Source organism: Arachis stenosperma, chromosome 10, assembly GCF_014773155.1.
Source record: "Arachis stenosperma cultivar V10309 chromosome 10, arast.V10309.gnm1.PFL2, whole genome shotgun sequence".
Classification (NCBI taxonomy): Eukaryota; Viridiplantae; Streptophyta; class Magnoliopsida; order Fabales; family Fabaceae; genus Arachis; species Arachis stenosperma.
Genome location: NC_080386.1, coordinates 77319847 through 77343818, shown reverse-complemented (window position 1 = coordinate 77343818; position 23972 = coordinate 77319847). Strand labels below are relative to the sequence as shown.

Here is a 23972-nt window from a genome sequence, read left to right as displayed (position 1 = left end):
CTCAGTAATCATAATCTCCCTACCCCTCACCTGAACCGAATCCAAAGTTGGGCGGAAGAAGTTGCAGTAGAATTCCTTCACCCAAGATATATTGATATCACCCAATTCCCGGTCAACAAAGTCAATGCCCAAATCAAGGATCCGACCGGTAATGGACCGTCTCACATCATTAGGTAGAAGTAACTTCTTCTCAATGTTTAGCTTTGTGGTTCGATATCTAGAAAACCGGAGCTCACAGTATAGGTTGGGGAATTTGTCCGGGTTGGTGGAAGGCAATAACTGGTTTTCTTTTTCCTCATCATTCAATGGGTCCTTAGCATAATGCTTGTAGATGGAAGGAATGGAGGGGGTAGAGTGTTTTCTCTTCTTAGAGGCAGTGGCTATGGCTTTGCCTTTATCCGACATCCTGAAAAATATGATAGAATATATAAAACATTTAGCATGTAACAAAGAAAGCATGTTCAGGATACCATTATCAAAGAATAATCATGATGTTGTGATGAGTATGCAAAAGTGAACAATTAAACCAAAAAATACAAACTTCAGTAAGGTCAACAACTCATTTTCAAAAGGCAATGGTATCATCATATGATTAAAAGAATTGTTAAAAATGGTTAAAGGTGAGTGGAAGTTAGATGGTTAAAGAAATTACTAAGTCAGAAAAGGAGATTAGTGATATGATGATATTTATGCGCAATGAAAAGAAAAGTTGTGATTCATGTTCACAATGAATAATGCAAATCTGGGAAGTCAAAAAGGAAACGGAATTTTGCCCAAAATTGAATTAAAGACCAAAATGAACTAATTTCCTTGAAAATCGGGCAGCATTCCGGCTTAAAATTGGACGTTCCCGGATAGCAAATTAGCACAATTAGCACAGAAACAACATCAAACAAGCACAGTAGTAGTGGCATAGTATTTAGGCAACAAGAAATGCATAAGAACAGTCCAAAAGCAGCATACAACTTCCAAATAAACAGACAGCAAGTAAGCACATACGGAGCACTTATCAGGCCTAGAATCTTCTATCCAGCCCTAGCTACCTAACCGCAAGTATAGCTATCTAACCTAACATGCAAAATATGAATACAAACTAACTAACATGTAATTAGACTACTTAACAGAAATGAACAATAAAAGGAAAAGCAGAAAAAATATAGAATTGGAGCAGGAACCTGGGAGCAGAAGGAAACTAGGGATGGAAATGAAATTGGGGGGGTGGAATAGGCCAGGAGCTGCGCCGCCGTGGACGGTGGCCGGAAAGATGAGCGGCGGCGGGGGTTCGGCCAAAAGAGAGAGAGGAGAGGGAGTGTATGGGAGAAGACGAAGTGAATGAAGGAAAGGGCGAGTGAGGAGCAATGGCGGCTGCGGTGGACGGCGGCGGTGGTGGCCGCGAACAAAGGGAGTGAGTGGAGTGGAGAGAGCCGGAGTGGAGGGAGAAAGGGAGTGAGTGGAGGGGCGAGAGAGAGGGACGTGGTGGTGGTTGAGAGAGTGTGTGCGTTGGCCGGAGGTGGTGGCCGGAAAGGTTGAGGTGGTGGTTATGGGGGTTGAGAGGAGGAAGAAGAATGGGAAATGGGGGGAAGTGCGCTGCGGCGCAACGTTCTTCGCGTATTAGGGTTCCCATTTTTTTGACGGTTTAGAATTTCTCAAATAAAATCTCGTTGTAAAGTATAGTCTCTAAACCAATCGCTAATCCTTTCGTACAAAAATTTGTTTGTCACAAGTACAAACCCCTAAAATCTATAAACCGAAGTATTTAAACCTCGGGTCGTTCTCCCTAGGACTTACAATAAAGTGTCTTGTTATTGGTTGTGAGTTATTTTGGGGTTTTAGATGAGAAACATGAATAGTAAATGGTAAGAGAAATAAACTAACAACTAACAAAGCTCTTGGCAAGATATGAGAACTAGAAGTCCTATCCTAGTTATCTTCTTCAATTGTGATAACAAATTGTCCATTGCTCCCACTTAGTTAACCTCTAACCATGGAGAAAAGTCAAGTGGATGAATCAATTTGATTCCTCAAGTCCTAATCAACTCCTAAGGGAAAGACTAGCTTTAGAAGCACTCAAATCAATTAGCAACTTCTAATTATCAATCAACAAAGGAATTAGATAACTCAAGAGTCACTAATTACTCTACCTAGGCCAAGAGGAACAAAACCTACACTAAAATCCAACCAAGCATTTCATCAAACACTTGGAAGGCACAAAAGAAAAGCAAAGCAAATTGACAACAAGAATAGAATCTAACAACAATTATTGAAAGGAATTAACAACAACAATCAAAAGAAACACATTTATTATGAATTGCTTTTATTGAATTGAAAGAGAGTAAAAGAAACAATACTAGATCTATAACAAGATACAAGAACAACATAAAGGAAATTGCAATAAAAGAATGGAAGAAGAACGAATGTAACAACAAAGATTTGAGAAGATAGAAATAGAAGAAGATGAATCTAAATCTCAATCTAAGAACTAAACCTAATCCTAATCCTAATTCTAGAGAGAAGTGAGAGCTTCTCTCTCTAGAAACTAACTCTAAAACTAAAACTAATGAGTGTGTTCATGTCATGTCAATCCCCTTCAATCCTTGGCTCTTATATGCATTTTGGCGCCAAAGTTGGTTGCTGAAAACCTTCCCAAAATCGCCAGGCACGTGTTGCCTTAATGAGGTCATGTGCCATCATCGGCGCGTGCGCGCATGGTACGCGTGCGCGTCCCTGGCCTGTCTCGCAATGTGCGCGCGAGCGCCTTGTGCGCGTGCGCGTGCTTGGCTGACTTTGCTTCTTTGACTTTTTATGATTCTCTCCATTTGTATGCTTCCTTTCTTGCTTCCTTTGATCCATGCCTAGCCTATTCCATCCTGAGATTACTAACAAACACATCAAGGCATCTTATGGAATCAAAAGAGGAAATAGAATTCATCAAAATAAGGCTTAAAAAGCATGTTTTTACACTTAGGCACAAATACGGGAGAGATAACAAAACCATGCTAATTTATAGGCTAAATGTGACAAAAGGTTATCAAAATGCTCTAAATTCAATACAAGACAAACCCTCAAATTGGGGTTTGTCAATCAGTCAGGCCAAAATACGTAAGCTAACATAAACATACAAATTGATCAAGCCAATGAATTTGATCAAGATCAATATAATCCATTTGTATGCATAACAAACTGCATAAATCAAATCAAAATTTTGTTAGAATATAATTCCAGACACAGGATCATGAGATGCAATCCCTTTCAAACAGAATGTAATTCAACATCAACTTTACAATAATTACTATTTATTCAGTTAAGGAATTCCATTGGAAGATAAACAATTATTCTTATTGTACCTACAAATTCCAGTGTCTAGACCAAACAAAACTGTGAATTCAGAAAGAGAGCAATCAACCTATTATCAATGACTTCAGTAATATTGCTGGCATCTAAACATTTTAGACAGCCTCTAATCCATGTCATCTGCCCAGATGGTCCAGCAACTTGTACAAAATTAAAGGCAGACATTATAAACAACAATGATAAGATAATTTAAAAAAATAGCATAATCTCTAGTTTTTGCTGCTAAATACAAGTTTGTCAAACAATCGAGCTGTGTCCTCAACACCTACTCCATTCATTAGATTATTCAACTTGCTACTTCACAAACCCCCAAGCAGAATTGAACATTATCTGCTTCACAAACTCCCCAGCAGAAATCTTATTTTGCAAGCCTATATATCACATAGGGATTTATTTTAATATGGTTACATTTCAGGTCATTTGCCAAGAAATCTATATAGAAAATTAATATGACTACATTGCAAAACAATAATACTATCTTGTGTCAGTTTACAAATGTAACTTGTTAACCTTCACATATATGGTTTATAAAGATTGCTACAAAAAGTACTTTTAAAGTTGGGTTTCAAAATTCCAGCATCCCCATCCTTCAAAAAAGAATGCATATAATATAAGTTGAAACTACCAAAACAGGATAATTGAGATTCAATCTTGAGATCAAGCATTATCTTAAGGTAATTAGAACTACCAAAGCAGGATGATTGAGATTCAATCTTGAGGTCAAGCATTTTCTTAAGGTAACTTTCTTTAGGTAGGAGTCATATATTATCATATACAACATCCATCTCAATCAAATCTAATGAATAACTTTGATGCATATGCAAACACATAAAACTCATGCTTACTTTTCGAAAAATCATCATCAGCATCCTCATTGTCTTTCTCTTCATCGTTGTCAAAGTCTTCATCTTCACTATCATCAATATTCTTTTGAGAAAAATTTGAGAAGAAAACAAATGAGATCCAATTAAAAAAAACTTCGTTTCTAATTCTTATGCAATCAAAATAAGCACAAAATGCATGATATCTCATGTTTAATTGAGCCTTCAAATTTTCATATATTTTAAATAAAAAGTCTGTAGCACCAAAACCTTATCAAAAACAGGGACTTCATCATCTTCGTCCGACTCTTCAGCATCAGCATTCATGTCAAGTGGGATGATATCTCATGAGAACAATAATATTATCTTTCATGGTTGATGGTACTTTCACAAAAGTTCTCATGGGAATATGATTAAACACCTACAGACTAAACTTTCTGAAGTCTAGATTCATAAAGGGAACTGGTAGTAAGACTTGTTTATAGAAAAATTATATTTTGAATACCTAAAAGTGGAGTGTTTTTAGACATCAAACTTAATTTAATAGTTATAAATAAGTTTGTGCTAAAAGAGATGACCATCTAAAAATCCAAGAACAAGACAATAGATATCAATAAGGAGTATAAAAAGGATTAGGTGTTTAAGAAATAAATATGCATAGCAAAGCTGCTAATCATATATATTAAAGAATAAAGATTATTGGTAATATAATATATGGTTGATACTTCAGACATTAACTTTTTTGCTGCAAAATTAAATAGAAGCATGAGAATCCTACCAGCAGCTAAATTTTCCTTCAAGAAATGTTCCACCACTTCTTCATTCTGAGTCAGAGTCAAGCTATTCAAGAAATTTTCCTACTTGAATGGTTTGAGTTTCATCTGATTTCTGCTGCAAGGATTTTCAACTGTAATACTTCTAAAATTAGCATATACAGAATCATCCTCATCATAACATAAAAAATACACGTTTTCATCAAACCAACCTAACAAACTTGTCTTGCTGAGTTCTCATCTCTACAGCCAAATTCAAAGACGATGCAGATCAAGATAAAATATTCACTGAATAATTCCTTCAAGCACCACAGAAATGACACTTAGATCATTCTACCAAAATAAGGCACAAGAAAACCTATGAGCAAATATCTTTGAAACTCTGAAACTAGTTACGGAGAGGAAGAAACTATAACTGTAACTGTAACTCAAATTAAAATTAAGACATAACTGTAACTCAAATTAAAATTAGGGAACATTGCAAACCTATACAAAATTTGCCAAAAAATAGATTAATTAAAATTCAAAAAACATCGCAAACCGTAAGAGTTCATGAAAAAATTTACCGGCTGTGTTGGAATGATGCAGAGGGAGGAATGCTAAGCTCAGAGTGACCACCAATAGTGAGAATATCTCCAAGCGACGATCATTCTGTTTGGAACTAATGTTGGTGGGAGAACATCGCTAAAACCCCTAATCAAATGGGAAAAACCAAACCTAACAGCATGGATCAGAATCGGCGATTAGGAGGTTACCTGCTTGGAGACGATGAAGACGACGCCGAGACTGCAAAAGAAGACGGTGAGGAGACCTCAGGAGATGGTGCCGAGACCAGAGAAGATGACGCCGATGGGACCTCAGGAGACGGCGGTGAGATGCTCGCAGAAGACGTCGGCGAAGAAGACTACACAGTGCTTAGAGACTGATTTGTTAGGGTTAGTGAGAAGATGAGAATGGTTGGGTGAGTTAGGGGTTAGTGAGGGTAATTTAGATAATATCTTTTTTTTTTTAAATTTAGCGACCGTTTTTGTCACTGATTAGTTTATAAAATTAATTTAAAAAGTAGTAATCGATTTAGTGACTACAACTTTAGCGACCGAATTAGCAACCAACTACGTTATTCTATTTACCTATAGGTCGATTGCAAAATCGGTCGCTAAATTAAAAAATAGCGACCGATTTTGTGACCAAGAGTTTCAAGGACATTTTTTCTTTTGTTTTAGTTGCTAATTCTGTCGCTAAATTAAAAAATAGTGATCGATTTTAGGGACTATTTATATTCTAGTTGTATAAAACTAGTCGGTTGGTAATTCAGTGGCTATTTGTGACTGATTATGTTAGTCACTAAAATCGGTCGCTAAATTAACAATTAGCAACCGATTTAGCGACCAGTAATTTAGCGACTGAATTAGCAATCGAACAATTATTTAGCCTATTTCACTATCATTTGCAAAATCGGTCGCTAAAATAAAAAATTTCGACCGCTTTTGTGACCAACAATTCCAAAGATATTATTTTCGTTTTGGTTGCTAAATTGGTCGCTAAATAAAAAAATAGCGACCGATTTTAGTGACCAATTATATTTTAGTTGTATTTGAAATTTATCGGTCGTTAATTCGGTTGCTATTAGAGACCGAACTTATTGGTCGCTAAAATTGGTCGCTAAATCTAATTTAGCGACCAATATTGATTTGGTCTTAAAAATTTTGTATCGGTCGCTAAATCAATCTCTATTAACAACCAATTTTTTGGTTACTAAAATCGATTACTATACCGATATTTTTTGTAGTGGAAACCTTGTGTTGCTTTCTTATTCTCTCGATTTTTTTCTTTTAACATGTTTGGCATGAGTGATTTCAAAGTCTAAAAAAATTGTCACGGTTTATCCACATTTATTATTCCATTCTATGTAGCTTCAAGAACTGAACGATAGATAGACGTGAATTATAATTATTTCCAACATCATAACACCACATAGAAATAATAATAATAACTATATTTTTTTCTTCGAATTTTTTGAATAATAATCAACCTCCTTTTTTATTACAACCTTATATAGATGATCATATGGATACCTAGTTGACTTTAACTATGTATTTTTGTTAGATTTATATTTTAAATATATGGTAAATTTTTTTTGGTTTCTCACGGTATCCCCCAACCCGGCAGGTCAAGGACTAATCTGCCGCGGTACTGAGCTCCATTTAAGGGTTTGCCGCTGGCCAATGGGTTGCTGCATGCACAAGGCGGGATTCGAACCCCCGACACTTGCTTAAGCAGACTAGTGAGCTAACCACTAGACCAACCCAACTTGGTTAAATATATGGTAAATAATATAATCTAAAGCGGATTCAAAATATTAATCTTTTCTGTCAAGTAACGCAAGCTCAATATCTAGTTTTTATGGTGGGCCAATGGACTAGTCTAATTAGCTTTTTTAATTAATTAAAACTAATATAAAAAATTTATAATTAAAAAATTAAATATAAATAAAAAATAACTAAAATTATTATACAACTTTTTACTATTTTTTTTAATTTTTAATTTTAATAAAATTATTTAAAATAATACAAAAGACTCTTTTATTGCTATAGAATATGCTATACTATGAAATTATTTATTTAAAAACTTTAAATAGATAAATATACATCATGACTGTATATCTTATAGATCATGTATTATCTAAAATGAGAGTGAATACTTCACCTGATTCCTGACAATTATCTCAAAAGTACAATGAGACTTTCTAAAAAAAACATCCAATCCGACTCTTGATATTATGTTAGATTGATTAGCCCCTATGCCAAAAAAAATATTAATTTTTTTGGCATAGAAACTAATCTGTCCCATAAAAATAAAGCTCAAAAACTATGTTCGTAAAAATAAAGCTCAAAAACTATGTTGGTAAACTTTTTTTTTGTCAAAAATTTTATTATCTTTTGAGATAATTGTCAAGAGCTATTTTGTGTTTTTTCCTGCAATATTAATCATAGTCAATAATGTGGGAATTATGAACGAAGCATTTGTCTAGTATATATGCACATTTAATTTTATCGAAAGTTATAGTAATAGGACAACTATATTTTTAAGTAATTTAGGTCTTTTGAGAAAATAAAGTATTAAGTAAATCCTTACAAAAATTGCAATAGACTTGTAAGACTCTTAAGGAGGAAAAAAAAAAAAAAAAAAAAAAACTACTAATTGAGTCCCTCAAGAATTATAATAATCTTATAGAATTTTGTCGGAAAGTGGTGGAAGACCAAGAAGAACAATTGTATCTGACATTACAATTTACAAGGACTTGTAAGCATTGTAATTTATGGATGAAAGATTAAGAAAGATGAATTGTATCAAAGTTTTTAATACTTATAAATCTATTATTGTAATTATTTAGGGACTTATTTAGTATTTTTTCGCTTCAAAGACCTATAAATCCGTAATAAAATTTTTCTAATACTTATTTGGTGCGTTATGTCCATATACATTTATCACAAATTTCACAGGAATTTAATTGTATTATTACTCTTATAATTATTGTTAGAAAAAAAATAAATAAGTCAGTGATTTTTGAATTCGTAGACATTTAAATTTTTTAAATTTTAAAAATATATTTAAATTTTTTATTTTTTTTAAATTTGGACATATCGATTTTTTATTCACTTGAGCCTGTTAAATTTAACGAAAAAATCAAATGTAATTTTTATTGTACTGATTTAGTTGATATAGATGCACACGTGAAAGAATTTTTAAAATTGGACAAATTAAACACAAAAATTGATATGTCCAAATTTTAAAAAAATAAAAAATTTAAATATATTTTTAAATCTTCAAAAACTTAAATGTTCGTAAATAAAAAAAGTCAGAAATCGATTTGTTTTTTTATTATTATTATTATTATTAATAGTGGTGATGGTATGTTCCATCAAGTTAGAAGGGTCCACTGATCCCAGAATCCACGTGGTGTGCTTGCCATTAACTATCCGAGTGAGGGATGGGGCATCCTTCCTACAATATCATATTTGTTGTGTTTTCCAAAACATCAAAACATGAGCTTCATTTTCTTGTGGACGTGTTAGGTAAGTTGGACTTAAAATCCAGTCAAAATGTGGACTTTTTCTTTGATAACATTATTTCTTTTTGGTATCCATGTTTCACGCTCAAATTAAACGTCTCTTAATATTCCTTATTACTGCTTACTGCACGACATGCCCCTAGCTAAGGGGGCCTCGTACAATTTGCATTCAGATGAAATAGTTGGAATATATACAAAATATCTCCAACATGTTCCAATTTCTTTTTTACTATAGAAAAAACAAGTTATATAATAACTTTTTAAAGAATCAGAAATATATGCATCCTTACACTTAAAATTTAATTGATAAAATTAAAAATAAACTAGAATTTTGAAGCCGCTTAAACAAATTGTGTATCTTTGACGGGAAGAAACTATTTTGAAAAATAAGTTTCTAAAGTAATAGTTTAACTACTTTAAGTACGAATAAAATTTATAGATAAATAAATTAAAAAAATTTGAGAATAAATTTTTACGAATTGTGTGAAGCACTATCCTTAAAGATTTATTATTGTCTTATTCTTAAATAGAATGATTTCATTAAAAATTTTTTAAGACTAGATGTGAATCATCAAAAATAAAAAATACAGTCCATATCAATATTGTCAAAATACTCGGGCAGAACCTCGTTCTTCTAATTAGAAATTTTACTAACCCAATGTCTCCAACATTCATATGTTCTTCTTTATGATTAAAAGAAGTCAGAAGCTCACTGGTTCATGTTCAAAATGAAAAGCCCAAGAATACAAGCTCAACCGTGTATGTATGCAACAAGTTAATCAACATGCTTGATTTTTCTTTGTCCATACGCATCACACTCTAAAATATATAAATGGGTAAAATATACTTTTTATCCTTAAATTTACTAAAAATTTTAAAATTACCCCTAAATTTTAATTTGTTTCAACTTTATTCGAGAAGTTTTCGATTTGTATCAATTCTATCCTTTAAATTGATGCCGTTTAAATAAGTCACAGACGTTAGTGATGTGGCCAAATAGAATGTCTGATGCGGTAAAGAAAGTGAAATCTCTAAAATACCGATGTGTGAGTAATCCAAGTATATCAATTGGCTTTCTTTTTCAAACATAAGCCATTTTCTTCAATCTATCGCGGTGACATGCAGGACGGCGCAGGTGGCGACGCCATTGAGGCCGAAGGAGGAGTCTAAGATAGGGTTCAGTCATCAACAAGAGAGCCTGGGATAGCGCCATTTTGATCAAAGTTTCTGACGAGATAGGCCACCATTTAATTTTGAAACTGCATGTTTGAATGGTTAGGATTTAGGCTTTTTTTTTTATCACTCTTGATTACTGTTAGGGTTCTATTGCATTTAGGAATTGAGGAATTCATGTTCTATTTTTGTGAAAAATATCATTTTTACGTGATCTATATTTTTTAATGATTAGTTATTCTGTTCTTTGGTCTAAAAATATTTTTATCACGCCAGGATGGATGATTTCAGTGTTAGGGTTCATCACAGGGGTAAGTTTTATAGTGATAAAGGTAAAACTGAGTATATTGATAGTGAGGTGACAACAATTGACTGGTGTAACAGAGATAGGTGGAGTGTTATAGAAGCTTATGATGTGGTTAAAAAATTTGGATACATTACTGAGAACATTGGAGTACTGTAGCATAAAGATACTGAGTTAGGATTAGAAGGGTTGAAGTTGTTGAGGGGTGATGAAAAAGCAATGAAAATAGAAAATAAAGGAGTTAAAAAAAAAGGTGGTTGACTTGTATGTGGTGCATAAGACTTCAGTCCCTGATAATTTCTATTATGACATTGGTTATTTAGATGTTGGGGATGGGAGCAAGATTGTTGAGGAAAAGTGTGTGGATGCTGATAGTGGGCCAAGTAATATTAGAGAGGCCAAAAATATTGAAGTAAAGGCCCAAGATAAAGGGGTGATGATAAACGAAATTTAGCATGTCGATTTCGAATTCAATGAGGAATATGATCGTGAGTATAGTCTAATCGACACTTAAACTTCGCATCAAACAATCCTACAATCTACAACCGAGAGTACTAGTCTTCCGAGTCGTCCTCCCTTGGAATTGCTAGAGTATGCATCTTATTGATTAGGAAGCCTTGTTATGATTCTTTGAAGGTTTTTAGCAAAATAGAAAACAAACAATCAATCCTTAAAAGACTTGGCTTAGGGTTGGCATTAGAAATTCTATCCTTATAGTTCCTTCAATGATGACAACAATTAGGCCTTGCTTCATTTAGTTAACCCCTAGGCATAGAGGAAAGTCAAATGAGAGTAATTAACTTGAGTCACAAGTCCTAGCTTTACCTTATGGAAATCTAGCTTTAGTGCACTCCAAGTCAATTAGCAATCCCTAATTCCAAATCAACAATTGACACAACTATTCAACTTCTTCTAATGGCACAAACCCTATGCCAAGTAAGAAACTTTTACTCCATAACTAGTGTTGGCATTTTATCAAACATTTGATGAGCAAGAGTGAAAGTCATAGTAAGAATGAGAAGAAAGTAGAATTAAAAGTATTTCAACACAAGGAACTAACAACAATTAACAAAGAACAACAATGGAAATGAGATTCTAAAGGAATTGACAAAATCCAAAACTACAAAATTGAATCTAAGATCTATGAGAATTGAGCAATTACAAGCACTAATTGAGATTGGAGAAGAAGATCTATGACATGAACAAAGTGAATTGAGAATTGCAATGGATCTCACCAAAGAGTGATTGAAAATTCAGAAATTGGATGAAGATGAACCCTAATGAGAGCTTGAAATCTCTCTCTCCTTCTCGAAGAGTGTAACTAACTATCTCCACAAAAAAATCTAGAATCTAGCAAAAAATGAGCTAAAAGTCCCTTAACCCTTGTTTCTTTGGTCTTCTTAAGCTTTTCCCGCCAAGGCACTTCCCCAAGATGGGATCCCCAACTACCTCCACGCCCAAGTCACGTGGCTCTTTAAAAAATCACATTCGAACATCGGCGCGCACGCGCAATGTACGCGTGCGCGCCACTGAGGCATCTTGTAATGTGCGTGGAGGCGTAATGTACGCGTGCGCGCCCATGAAGATCATGGCCTAGCCGCTACGCAAGCCGGCTCGTGGCTTGGCTCTTGGCTTCGACTTCTAGCTGCTCAATCCACGCGGACGCGTCAAGTGCGCGCACGCGCCCATGCTGAGATTTCCAAAGCTCAATTCTCATGCTCCTTTCCTTTGCGCCCGTTCTCCTTCTCTCTTCCGGTCCATCCCTGCCCTGTATTCTGAAACCACTTAACACACAGGTCACGGCATCGAATGGCACCAAGAGAAGATTAGAAATGTATCTAATTTAGTGCAAAATAAGCATGTTTTCATCCATGAGGCAAAATTAGGAAAGGAACACAAAGTCTTGTATTTTCATATAGAAAGTGTGTGGAATCGTTGATAAAACCCCTGAAATCAACACAAGATAAACCCTCAAAATGGGGTTTATCAGGTGAATACAGAAGCCCAAATGCAGTAATTAGTTGATGTCCATTTAAATGTTGAAGAAGTGGTTCAGAATGTTGGTGATGGAAACAATAGTAAAATAGAGGATGACACTGATGATCCAGATTATGAGGCTGATTCTGATATTTATTTAAGTGATAGTGAAGATGATTATTGTGGTGATAATGGGCTATTTGATGTTGATATAACTCTTAGGGAGATGCACCAAGACATAAGGAAGTCTAAGAAAAGTAAGAGTGCTGTTGATAAATTAAAGAAAACTCAAAAGGTGGTTGTTGAAAAGAGAAAGAGCTCTCGTTTAAGCGATAATGAAGAATTAAATAGTGATGAGTTAGAGGAGCTATTGAGTAAGGATGATGAAGTCATTAAGAAGAAATTTTTCGTTCAAAAGGAATTAAAGGATATGAGCAATTATAAGTGGGAGGCTGGAACTCTCTATGCAACAAGAGAGAAATTCAAGGAAGTTGTGACATCATATGCTGTTCACACTGGGAGAAACATAAAATTTTCAGTGGTGGACAATGTTCGGGTGAGGGCTAAGTGTGGAGATGGGTGTGAATGGTTTGCATATGCGGTGAAGATGGCCAATGAAGATAGTTGGCAACTAAGAATTGTTAATGATCATCATTCTTGTAATACTGTATTTGACATAAAAGTGATGAAGTCGAAGTGGCTAATGAAGGTTTTCAGGAGGAAAGTGGAAGAGAATCCGAAATTGAAGCTGGACACCATACAAAGTAGGACTCTTAGGAAGTGGAATGTGCACATTTCAAGAGCAAAGACATTTCGAGCCAAGCAGATTTCACTGGTTGACATTAATGAAACTTTTAGGAAGCAGTATAGAAGACTTTACGACTATTGTCATGAGTTACTGCTCACCAATCCTACTTCATCTGTGAAGTTGCAAGTCCAATTACCTCCAGCAGCTCAAACTGAGCACCCCGATACATCAATCGACTTAAGTCCATTTTTTTCATAGGATTTATATTTGTTTAAAGGCTTGCAAGAAAAATTTCATGAAGTATGGACCCATAATAGGGATTGATGGCTGTTTTTTGAAGACACCATATGGAGGATGACTATTGGTTGCTATGAAGTGGGATCCGAATGACCAGATGCTACCGATCTCATATGTAGTCGTAGAGGCTGAGACGAAAGATTCATAAAAGTGGTTTCTCTCAAACTTAATTGATGACATAAGAGAGGATAAATTATCATGAAGCACATTCATGTCTGACCAACAAAAGGTAATCTACTAACTTGTATCTCAGTGTAATTAAGATTATGCACTATATATTGATGTTCTTTTAATTTTAGCGTATTTAAAATTCTGCACTATATATTAATAGGTAGTTAAAAATTACTGTGAAAATTTAATCATTTGGCTTCTACTGTTGAGCTTACATCATTTTAAAATTCTCTCATGAATGATTGTATTCTTTTAATTTTTTCACTGTTGAGTTGTTAATAGAGCAAATATTGCCTCCCTTTTATTTTTTTTTGTTGACTAATTAGATCTCATTAGAGTGTTAAGTTGTTATAAATTAAAGGATGCTTATCTCTTATTTGGTGATTAATCGTTATATTAAATAATTATGTTTGGTTTTGTATTAAATCATTATATTAAATGATTATATTTGCTGCACCATAGTTCCTGTGATGAGCCTAATGATTACGCTTAACTTCTGAGCTTATATAAGTCACAAATTCTTTTATGAGTGTACACTTTTTGCAAATTAATCATTAGCTTAAACAATATTGTTTAGTATTGATGAGATTTTTTACCAATATTAAATTTATTCTTGTGATACTTGTAACTAGTGTGCAGTGGTGATGAATTTGTATTATTTAAAATTTAACATTATATATTTTTTGGTTAAAATGCTGGAACTGCTACAACATTGCCAGCCCAGCACAACACTGCTAGGAATACTGAATCTACTCGGTCAGTGTATAAGAGGATCAGGTTGGCTAATATTGCAGCAAGGCCTAACACCCAACCAAAAGGACAAAAAATTTCAGCTACCAAGACCAACTAAAATGCTTAGGAGCAACTCAACTTCAAGTTCACAAGGACAACCCTCATCACAAGGGAGTTAGACTCAAAGTGCTCTCACAAGGTCTTAGGTATCTCACATCTTGTGTCTGGTGTTTTTTTTGAAAGAATGAAAAATGTTGACATTTTATATTAAATTATGTGGGATCAACTCTTTCTTTGTTACTAAAATATTTTGCTAATGGCTTATGTAATTAAGTTTTTAATTTGGTTATGACTTATGTTAATTAGAGATTATTTTGATTAACAACTTATGTTATTTTGATAATGACTAATGTGATGGATTTATTCATCCAATTTTTTATTAGTGCACTGTTGAAATTATCTCTCATTACTTGAGTTTGTCTGTATCATGGAAGATAATTTGTGACAACAGGTTCTTAATGCCAATTTTAAATCCAAACTATTTTAATTCTTTCAGAGGTATTTTTGAAACATAATTTAAATTTCAAAGACAACTACATTAACAAATTTTCGAGTTGAGTACACTTTTGTAACAAATTACAAATGGCTACCGTATACTTACTTCTACTAATTTCAGCAGACCCAAGCGTATCAATATCCTAATCTTAAGTGGGTTCTATTTTTTACTCACAAATAAAACATTAAAATCACCATAAACCAATCCAAAACACAAAAAATAACAGCCACCAACAGTTTGTATTTAGCATAAACTAATTTAGCCTTTAAAGTGAAAATCATCATCTTCAATCTTACAATCTCAGTCTATTGTCTCTGCAATTACATCTGTCCAGGAAAAGAAAGTGCACTCCTTCCTAATCTATAACATAAACAAAAAAAAACTTGAAGAAACTTATGAAGACATAAAAATAATCACTCAAACTTACATCAAAGTATACACAGCCCCAAAATCTCCAGCCGAAATTTTCTAGTGTCTTCAACCATCTCAATATAGGGGTTCACCACAGTTGCATGTAAGCGTTCGTCGTCGCCGACTGCTTTTTTGTGATGATATAGAGTCTTGGATAGCCATTAGTTAGGGTTTCTTGTTTTTACAGAGAGTGAAGAATATGAAGATGAAGATGAAGATTTTAGGGTTTCGCGTTGGCATTTTTAGCCATTTTATTTTTGTAATATAAATTTTTAAACAAAAAATAAATAATATTAAAAAATATTTTAAAAATGACTCACACACAATATTGCCACATCAAAACTCCTTTATTGCCACGTCACTAACGTCTGTTAGTGATTTCAACGCTGTCAATGCTCAGAGGTAGAATTGATGCAAATCGAAAACTTCTGGGATAAAATTGAAACAAATTGAAATTTAGGGATAATTTTGAAACTTTTAGTAAACTTCAGGGACAAAAAATATACTTTACCCTATATAAATTTATACTTTCACAAATCTTTTTTACGTGGACCAAAGTTTAAAATATGTTCCAGGCCAGCCCAATAAAGACTGGGGATCCATTTTACGGACTACCGACTTGACGAGTCCTTGACTCGTACCCGCCAAGTGACTCGCGCGTCACTCTTCTTCTCAACAAAGACCTGGACAGTTGACAGAAGCTTCCAAGTGAACGGGCCTAAGTTAGAAAGCCCACCCTAATACAAGGTATAAATGGAAAAGGACCTTTCTCTCTCCAGAGGTACGTCACATTTACCTTAATTAGCCGCCTCATCGAACGCTTACTTTAGGAGTGTCCTTGCAGGTGACCCCACCCGCCAATCCACCGATGATCGGGACAACACCTCTCCTCGTAGAGCTCGTGCCCAAGTCTAGATACCTCCCTTTTAACATGTTGCTCTCGACGTAGCAGCTAGCCGACCCATCACTGTGATGAGCAACTGAACATTGGCATCATCTGTGGAGAGCTGACGCGACTATGGAGTTCATCCCTTGTACAGAAGAGGTACGAGCAGAGGGAGGAGCCCGCCTGCGAAGCAGGGTAAGCTCGGGGACCTCTCAAGAACGTCCGAGATCTCCGTCTCACCAAGACGACTCCCATGTCCGATCTTCAAAAAAATGCTCATTCGGTAGTATCGGCAGCGACATGTCTCGAATCACACAAGAGCTCAGACACAAAGTACAAAACTTGTAGGCTTTTTCTTCATCTGGCGTCTAACTTGGAGAATCCCAAGTTAGGCGCCACCAAGGTAGTATGGTTGGGAAGAAAAGTGTATACTATTATATATCGTTGAAAAGCTCTAGAAGTTGGCTTTCCCATGCTACTAGAACCGCATCAATTGGACATATGTAGCTCAAGTTATTTCTGTTGAAGTGCAGAGAGATCAGGGTTGACAACATCATCCACTTTCTTCTTTTTCTTCTATGCGAACCCTGTCAAATCCATCCGAATGCTACCTGAAATAAACCAAATTGCAAACGACTCAAAGAATCATTCATAGTGGCTCAAAAATACTTAAATCTTGATTAAACTTAACAAATTCGAATGCAAATTCACTAGGAAAAGATAGGAATGATGCTCACACATCACAACACCAGACTTGAATTGTTGCTTGTTCTCAAGCAAGCAAAACTAATATAAACTTAGGATGTGACTTTGCATGAGAGGTGAGTGCTCAATTAAGCTCCTGTCTATCTCAAAGAGGGGTTTATAACACTGAAACTCTGAAGAGTTTTGGAATTTCACTATCCTTTGAATTTGAGGAATGTCATTGTCATTCGAAATTAGAATTCAAATAATATTATGAATTCTCTGGCCTTTTTACTTCGTATTAATCCTTGAACATAGCAACTTTTCTTTCATTATCTTTTCTTTGGTGCGGCCTTGAGCCTAGCCGTGACTTTAAATATTTTGTCTCAAGTTTTACTTGACACAAAAATACTACAAGCACTTAACTGGGGAACTCTCTTTGAGTTCTAATTTTTCTTTTAATTACTCCCAGACAGTGGTGCTCAAAGCCTTTGCCAAACTCTATTAGTTACACTTGATCTCGACTCTTAGTGCTCTGTCTCAAGGGTTACTTGACATATTCACACCACAAGCATATGGCTAGGAAAACAACTCTTTGAGCTTTTAATCATATTCGACCTTTCTAGTCATTGATGTTCAGAGCCTTGGACCTTGCTTTTCTTTATTTTCTTTTTTCTGTTTCTTTTGCTTCAAGGATTAAGCTTTTGTTTAATTCAGAGAATTCATAATAGTTCTCTAAATTTCTGTTTTTCATGCATCAACATCCTTTGATTCAAATTCAACTATGCACTGTTCCTATCATACATTTAGAATCACAAATAATACCTCCACATTTGAGTAAATAAGACTACTCTTAAATATAATTCAACTTCTCATGCAATACATCACTTCTTTTTCTTTTTCTTTTTAGATTCAAGCTCAGTGAGTGGTACATGAGACATCTTTTCAAAATAAAGTAAAATAAAAGACAACTGATTGAAATTAAACATAAGAACTAAAAATACTAAGGATCATGGAGGCAATCAAAGCAATAGAAAGTAGGAATATAACATAATACTGATGGAAGGAATTAGGAAGTGAAAAAGGGACTAAACCACCTTAGTCACCATGGTGGGGGTTTCTCTCCTCAGGCTGCGGTTCATATGGTCCTCTTAGGCACCCAAAGTCATGTCTCAACTGGAAAAGCTCATGGCAATGAGTCTCTTGCTCCACTACTAACTGATAGAGAAGCGTGTTCTGATTATCCTGTGCTACCCTCATCTGGTCAAGGGAGGAAGTTAGCTGCTCCCACCAGCTGTCCTGTGTAACCCTCATCTGCTCAAGAGAGGATGTGCTGCTGCCAGTACTCCTGAGGCAAAAAGTAGTGTCCCTGAGGCAAGGGATGATGGTCCTATTGAGCCTCCTCTTCAGCTTGATCTTCTCTGGGGACTTTATGGTATTCCCTAAGATGTTTCATAGTCTTCTTAGTGATAGATCTCTCAACTGGAATCGGGAAATTATTATCCACCTTCACCTTAGCTACTTCACAGAAGCGGTAAATAAGATGTGGGAAGCCCAGCCTAGCATTCTTAGTGGGATTTGAGGTAATGCAATAGATTTGCTATGCAACGATGTCCTCTACCTCCACCTCATCTTCCTTCATACTGTAGTGAATCATGATAGTCCAGTCTACAATGCATTCAGACCGGTTGTTAGTAGGCATGATAGATCTCCGGATAAAATCTAGCCATCCTCTGGTCAAAGGAATAAGGTCAGTGCTATTAAGATGGTTCGGTTTCCCTTCTGAACCTATTTTTCACTGAGCACCCAAAATTCTTATTTCAGCAAGTACTTGGTCCAATTGCTGCTTTCTATGTATCCTCTTATTGTAACAATTAGCCATATGATCAGGGGGTGGCAGATGGAGGGTCCGTCGGATACTCCTTGGAGTAAAGTCAATGATTTTTCCTCTTACAAAGCTCTGATGGTCCTTTTCATTAACCCAAGTGACATCCTTGTATGTGACCCAAAGGTTGCCATAAAATTTCTGAACCATCAATTGTCCGACCTCAATGTACGGGTTGCACAGAACTTGCCACCCTCGCCTCTGAATCTGAAACTAAATTTTCGGATATTCATCCGGTTGAAGTGCAAATTTCACTTCCGGAATTACAACCCTCTTGTATGTGACATCATAAAAATGCTCCTCATGTAGTTTGGAGCGGAATCTCTGTGAATTATAGGAACCGGTGGCCGGCTCCTTGCCTTTCCTCTTTCTTGAGGACTCAATGGTTTTTGGTGCCAATGCTAAATCCACTTAAGAAGCCTAAAGAAGGGTGGTTCGGACCGCTGCTGGCATTTAACGCCAAAGATGGGTGTTAAACGCCATAAGGGGGTTTGCAATAGTGCTGGCCTTGATCCCTTGCTGGCGCTAAATGCCAGTTGGGCGTTTAGCTCCCAGGGAGGGTGCTGCAAGCTTTTTCCTTTTTAGCTCCTTCACCTGAAATCATAAAAATATTAAAACAACTCAAAGTAGCATCCAAAGGAGATTTTTCACTAAAATCAAGTAAAACTAAATAAAATCTAACCAAACACAACTGGAAAATAGTAAGAAAACGGGTATAAGATGCTCACGCATCACGTATAATTTACGCTCTTTCAGGATTTGCAACACAATTCCCAAGTGATCTTCATGATCTTTTTCCATCTTTCAGTAAACTAAAATATCATCTATGAATACTATCACAAATTTGTCCAAAAAGGGACAAAATACTTTGTTCATGTAATCCATGAACACAGCATGTGCATTCGTCAACCCAAAGGACATCATTGCAAACTCGTAATGTCCATAGCGCGTCCTAAACACAGTCTTTGGAATATCATCCTCCTTCACCCTTATTTGATGGTAACTGGATCTTAAATCAATTTTTGAAAATACCCCAACTCCATGAACCTGATCCATTAAATCATCTATCCTCGGCAACAGATACTTGTTCTTCACAGTCACTTTGTTCAACTGTCGGTAATCTACACAGAGTTGCATTCCACCATCTTTCTTCTTCACCAATAAAACTGGCGCTCTCACAAAGATACACTCGGTTGAATGAACCTTTTGTTCAGAAGCTCTTCCAACTGAGTTTTTAATTCTGCCAACTCTATCGGAGCCATTCTGTACGGCACAATCGACACTGGTCTGGCTCCCTGATGCGTGAGCATCTTTTCCCTTTTTTCCTCTTTGGATGCTACTTTGAGTTATTTTGGTGTTTTTATTATTTCAAGTGAAATTCAGACAAATTTGACAGAGTTTTGTGCAGAAATAAAGGAAGTAGATGCTATCAACCGTGACCCCCTTGCACTTGAACGAGCCTAACTTGAGCTACAAAGGTCTAATTGATGCGGTTTTAACGATGTTAGAAAGCCAACTGGTAGAGCTTTCCAACGATATAGAATAGTTTATACTTTTTTTCTAAAATCACTACCGAATCTGGTGCTAAACGCTAAGCCTGGCATTTACCACCCAAGAAGGACAGAACCAGTGCCAGAACTCCCCCCCAGGGTGCTAAATGCCTAACCAACATTTAGCGCTAGCAGCGTATGCAAGCCTGTCCCCCTTTAGGGCATTAAACACCCAATATGGTGTTTAATGCGAGCAGTGCTGTCCGAATTCCCTCTCTTTAGGCTTCTCAAGTGGATTTAACATTTATTAGTTATATTTTATTTTGTTTTTGTAATTTTAATTTACAAACAATATCTTTTAGTTTTAGGATTTTTTATTTTATTTTCAGAATCAAATTAGGTTAGTATATAAGGAATAAGATCCACCCTTTAGGGGGCATCCCTGATCAGATAGCCGCACTTTTCAGAACCCTATTTTCTTTGTAAGTCATGAGCAACTAAACCTCTTGGTTAAGGTTAGGAGCTCTGTTTATTTCTATGGATTATAATTATTATTCTTCTATTTTAATTAATGTTTTGATTCAATTTCAAGGATTGTTTTCGTTCTTAATCTTATGAATTTAGGTGGAACGAGAGTATGACCCTTATTCTACATGAGTTCCTGTGATTCTCGAGAGAGTTATTTCACTTGAACTACATATCAAAAATAAATTCCTCCTAAATCGCTAATTGCATGAACTAATTGGGATATGTGATATATAATCCTGTTAGTTTTGGGTAATTAAGGTTTTTGTGGCCATAAACTAGTTTTGCACTTAACCTTCTAATTGGAAATAAATACCACGAGAGTGGCGGTTAATGAAGGTTAGAAGAAAATAAATCACTAAGAGATTAGGGTTTAGTTAATTATAGTTTTCCATGGAATGACTTATGCATTGTTAAAATAGTTGGTAAGAACTTTTAGTCTGGAAAACTAAACATCCCCAAAGCCTTAACTGTTTTTCTCTTATTATTTTCACACCAAATTGTTTATTGCTTTCTTTACTTGCCTATTTACTGTTTTATGCGTTTCAACCACCAACCCCTTTTTTCTGATTCTCCTAACTAAGTCCTACTTGACAACCATTGCTTGCTCAGTCCGACAATCCTCATGGGATTGATCCTTACTCACCTGAGGTATTACTTGGAATACACATGCACTTGCCGGTTAAGTTATGGGAATCTCGAATTCCCGCACCATTCTCGACACTAATTCAATCGCAAATTTAATTTCTCTTTGAGGCAAAAATTCCAAAATATCTTTAGGAAATACTTTAGGAAAGTCCCCAACTACCAGAATTCGATCTAACTTCTGTTCATCACCTAGAGTATTTGCTGCCACTTTTCCACTACAATTTACCAACACAGAGTTCAGGTAATAACCTTCAGCTACTACTGGACCTCTTTCGCCTTCCGGAATAAACCAAATCGATCGCTCAAAGCAATCCAACAATACCTGATTGTTTGACAACCAATCGAACCCCAGAATCATTTCCAACCCAACCATTGGCAAACAAATTAAATCATGAACAAATTCTCTATCCTTAATCTTAAAAGATACTTCCCTACAACCTGATCTAGTCACAACCGTCTGATACGGAGTATGCACATGCAAATCGAAAGCTAATTCTAACATTTTCAACCCTAGTTCCTCAACTTTATCAAATGCAATAAATAAATGCAAGGCTCCAGTATCATACAATGCAACCAATATTTTCCACCAAATAAACAGTTACCTCTCATCAAAAGATCAGCCTTAGCAGCATCACTGGCGTTCGCAACAAACACTCGACCTTGTTGATTCTGACCCGTATTCATATTCCTTCTACGAGGGCAATCTTTCGCCATGTGTCCAGGCAATTCACATGTAAAGCACCCACCTAGACCCAGCTTGCATGAGTCATAAGGATGAAAACACCCACAACAGTTATAAATGGAATCCGGCAAAGTCTTACTCTGTTTACCTCTTCCTTTGGCATGCTGGTACTGATCATAGTTGTTCCTCCTAAAGCCCCTTGACCTTAAGGGTGTTGACGTATGTATCCACCCCTCTTAAAGGTTTGACGTCTCGGCTGAAAGTACTTGCCTCAGCCTCTATTGTTGTTTCTTTCTCAAGGATCACTTGCTAGTGCCACCATCTTAGTGCACTCTTCAACCACTCGGACCTTGTTCACCAATTCGGAAAACACTTGAATCTCCAAAGGAGCCATAGCTGTCATGATGTTATCCCTCAATCCTCCTTGGTACTTTATACACTTCCAGCAGAGTCACATTAACATACTCTAGAGAACCTACAGAGCTCCTCAAACCAACACGTATTTGCCAAATTGGTCATTGCCGCCATGAACTCGGCATGGTTGTCGGCCGGTTGGTCATTCTCAATTCCTCCCCATGTACGCGTACGACCTCATCTGCGAGTAGCCATTAGGATTCTTGTCTACACCAAACAGTCAATATCAAAAGCCTAGTACTTTAATTATCCCGAAAAAGCACTCACAAAAAAGCATGATATGCAATATCAAGCAGATAATCTAAATAGCATGAAAGAAAATGACACAGAGTATGTAATGAAGCACAATCGGTCCATCCTTCAGGCTCATAAGATTGAACCGCTCTGATACCACTAAATGTAACACCCTAATTACCCTAAGGCTTACCTCATGCCATAAAGCAAAGGATAATAAGTGCCATGACAGTTCTAAGGCTTATACGATAATTTATATATATATATAAAGGAATAATAATAATATGAGAACCCTGATAACGAAATTACAGCTCAAAAATAGAAACAGAAAAGCGCAAAGCGTTCACACGAAACTACAAGCATAAAGGCACAAGATATAGATACAAGATAAAAAGGCATATGTAGATATATGAGTATAATAGTCATAAAATACTAGCCTTAGCTCGCGGAGTTTAAGCCGACTAGTTATATACATACATAACAGAGTTCTGAAAGTTAAAATACCATATATAGTATCTCTCTCAAAGTTAGCCTCTAAGGCAAGTAAAGATACAAAAGTGATCAGAATACTAAACAAAATATCCAAAAGAAATCCAAAAGATGGTAAGGATCCTTCGCTCTGTCACTATTCCGTAACTCACCAAGGTGGGTTGCGACCTGCATTTGAAAAACAACAACAGAATATAGTATGAGAACCGGAGGTTCTCAATATGGTAATAGTGCCCAGTAATGTAAGATATAAGATTCTGTGACACCAGAGGCAATCCTAGAACTTCACATTAAGCATAAGATTCAACTTAAAATTAACTTTAATTAAATCCTTAAACAGGTCATCTACTTTAGGGGATTTCTAATCTAATAATTCCACCGCTGTCCCATAGCTTTCGCTAGTCTAACCTCTATGCGATCCAATTGCCACCGCCTTCCGAACCTCCTCAATCCCAGTAGAAAACACAAGTAATAGCATTACAAGTATAATCATGTATATTAAGTAATTCAAGTAGCAATTAAGCATGTTATATAATTAGACAAACAGTGTAAGTCGGCAAAGTAAGAAATCATATAGAATATGCACATGATGAATGCCTGGCTTATTTGGTTGTGATATCACATTGTCGATTCAATTGCCAACCCGACA

The 23972-nt window shown here is 35.8% G+C and overlaps 1 protein-coding gene across 1 annotated transcript; it reads right to left on the bottom strand.

Moving 5' to 3' along the window:
* Positions 1 to 1192: 1192 nt before the first annotated feature.
* LOC130957254 (lysine-rich arabinogalactan protein 19-like) lies at positions 1193 to 1624 on the bottom strand. The gene has a single exon (XM_057884122.1). It carries the CDS (start codon positions 1622 to 1624, stop codon positions 1193 to 1195), a length of 432 nt encoding a protein of 143 aa, XP_057740105.1.
* Between the last annotated feature and the right edge of the window lie 22348 nt (positions 1625 to 23972).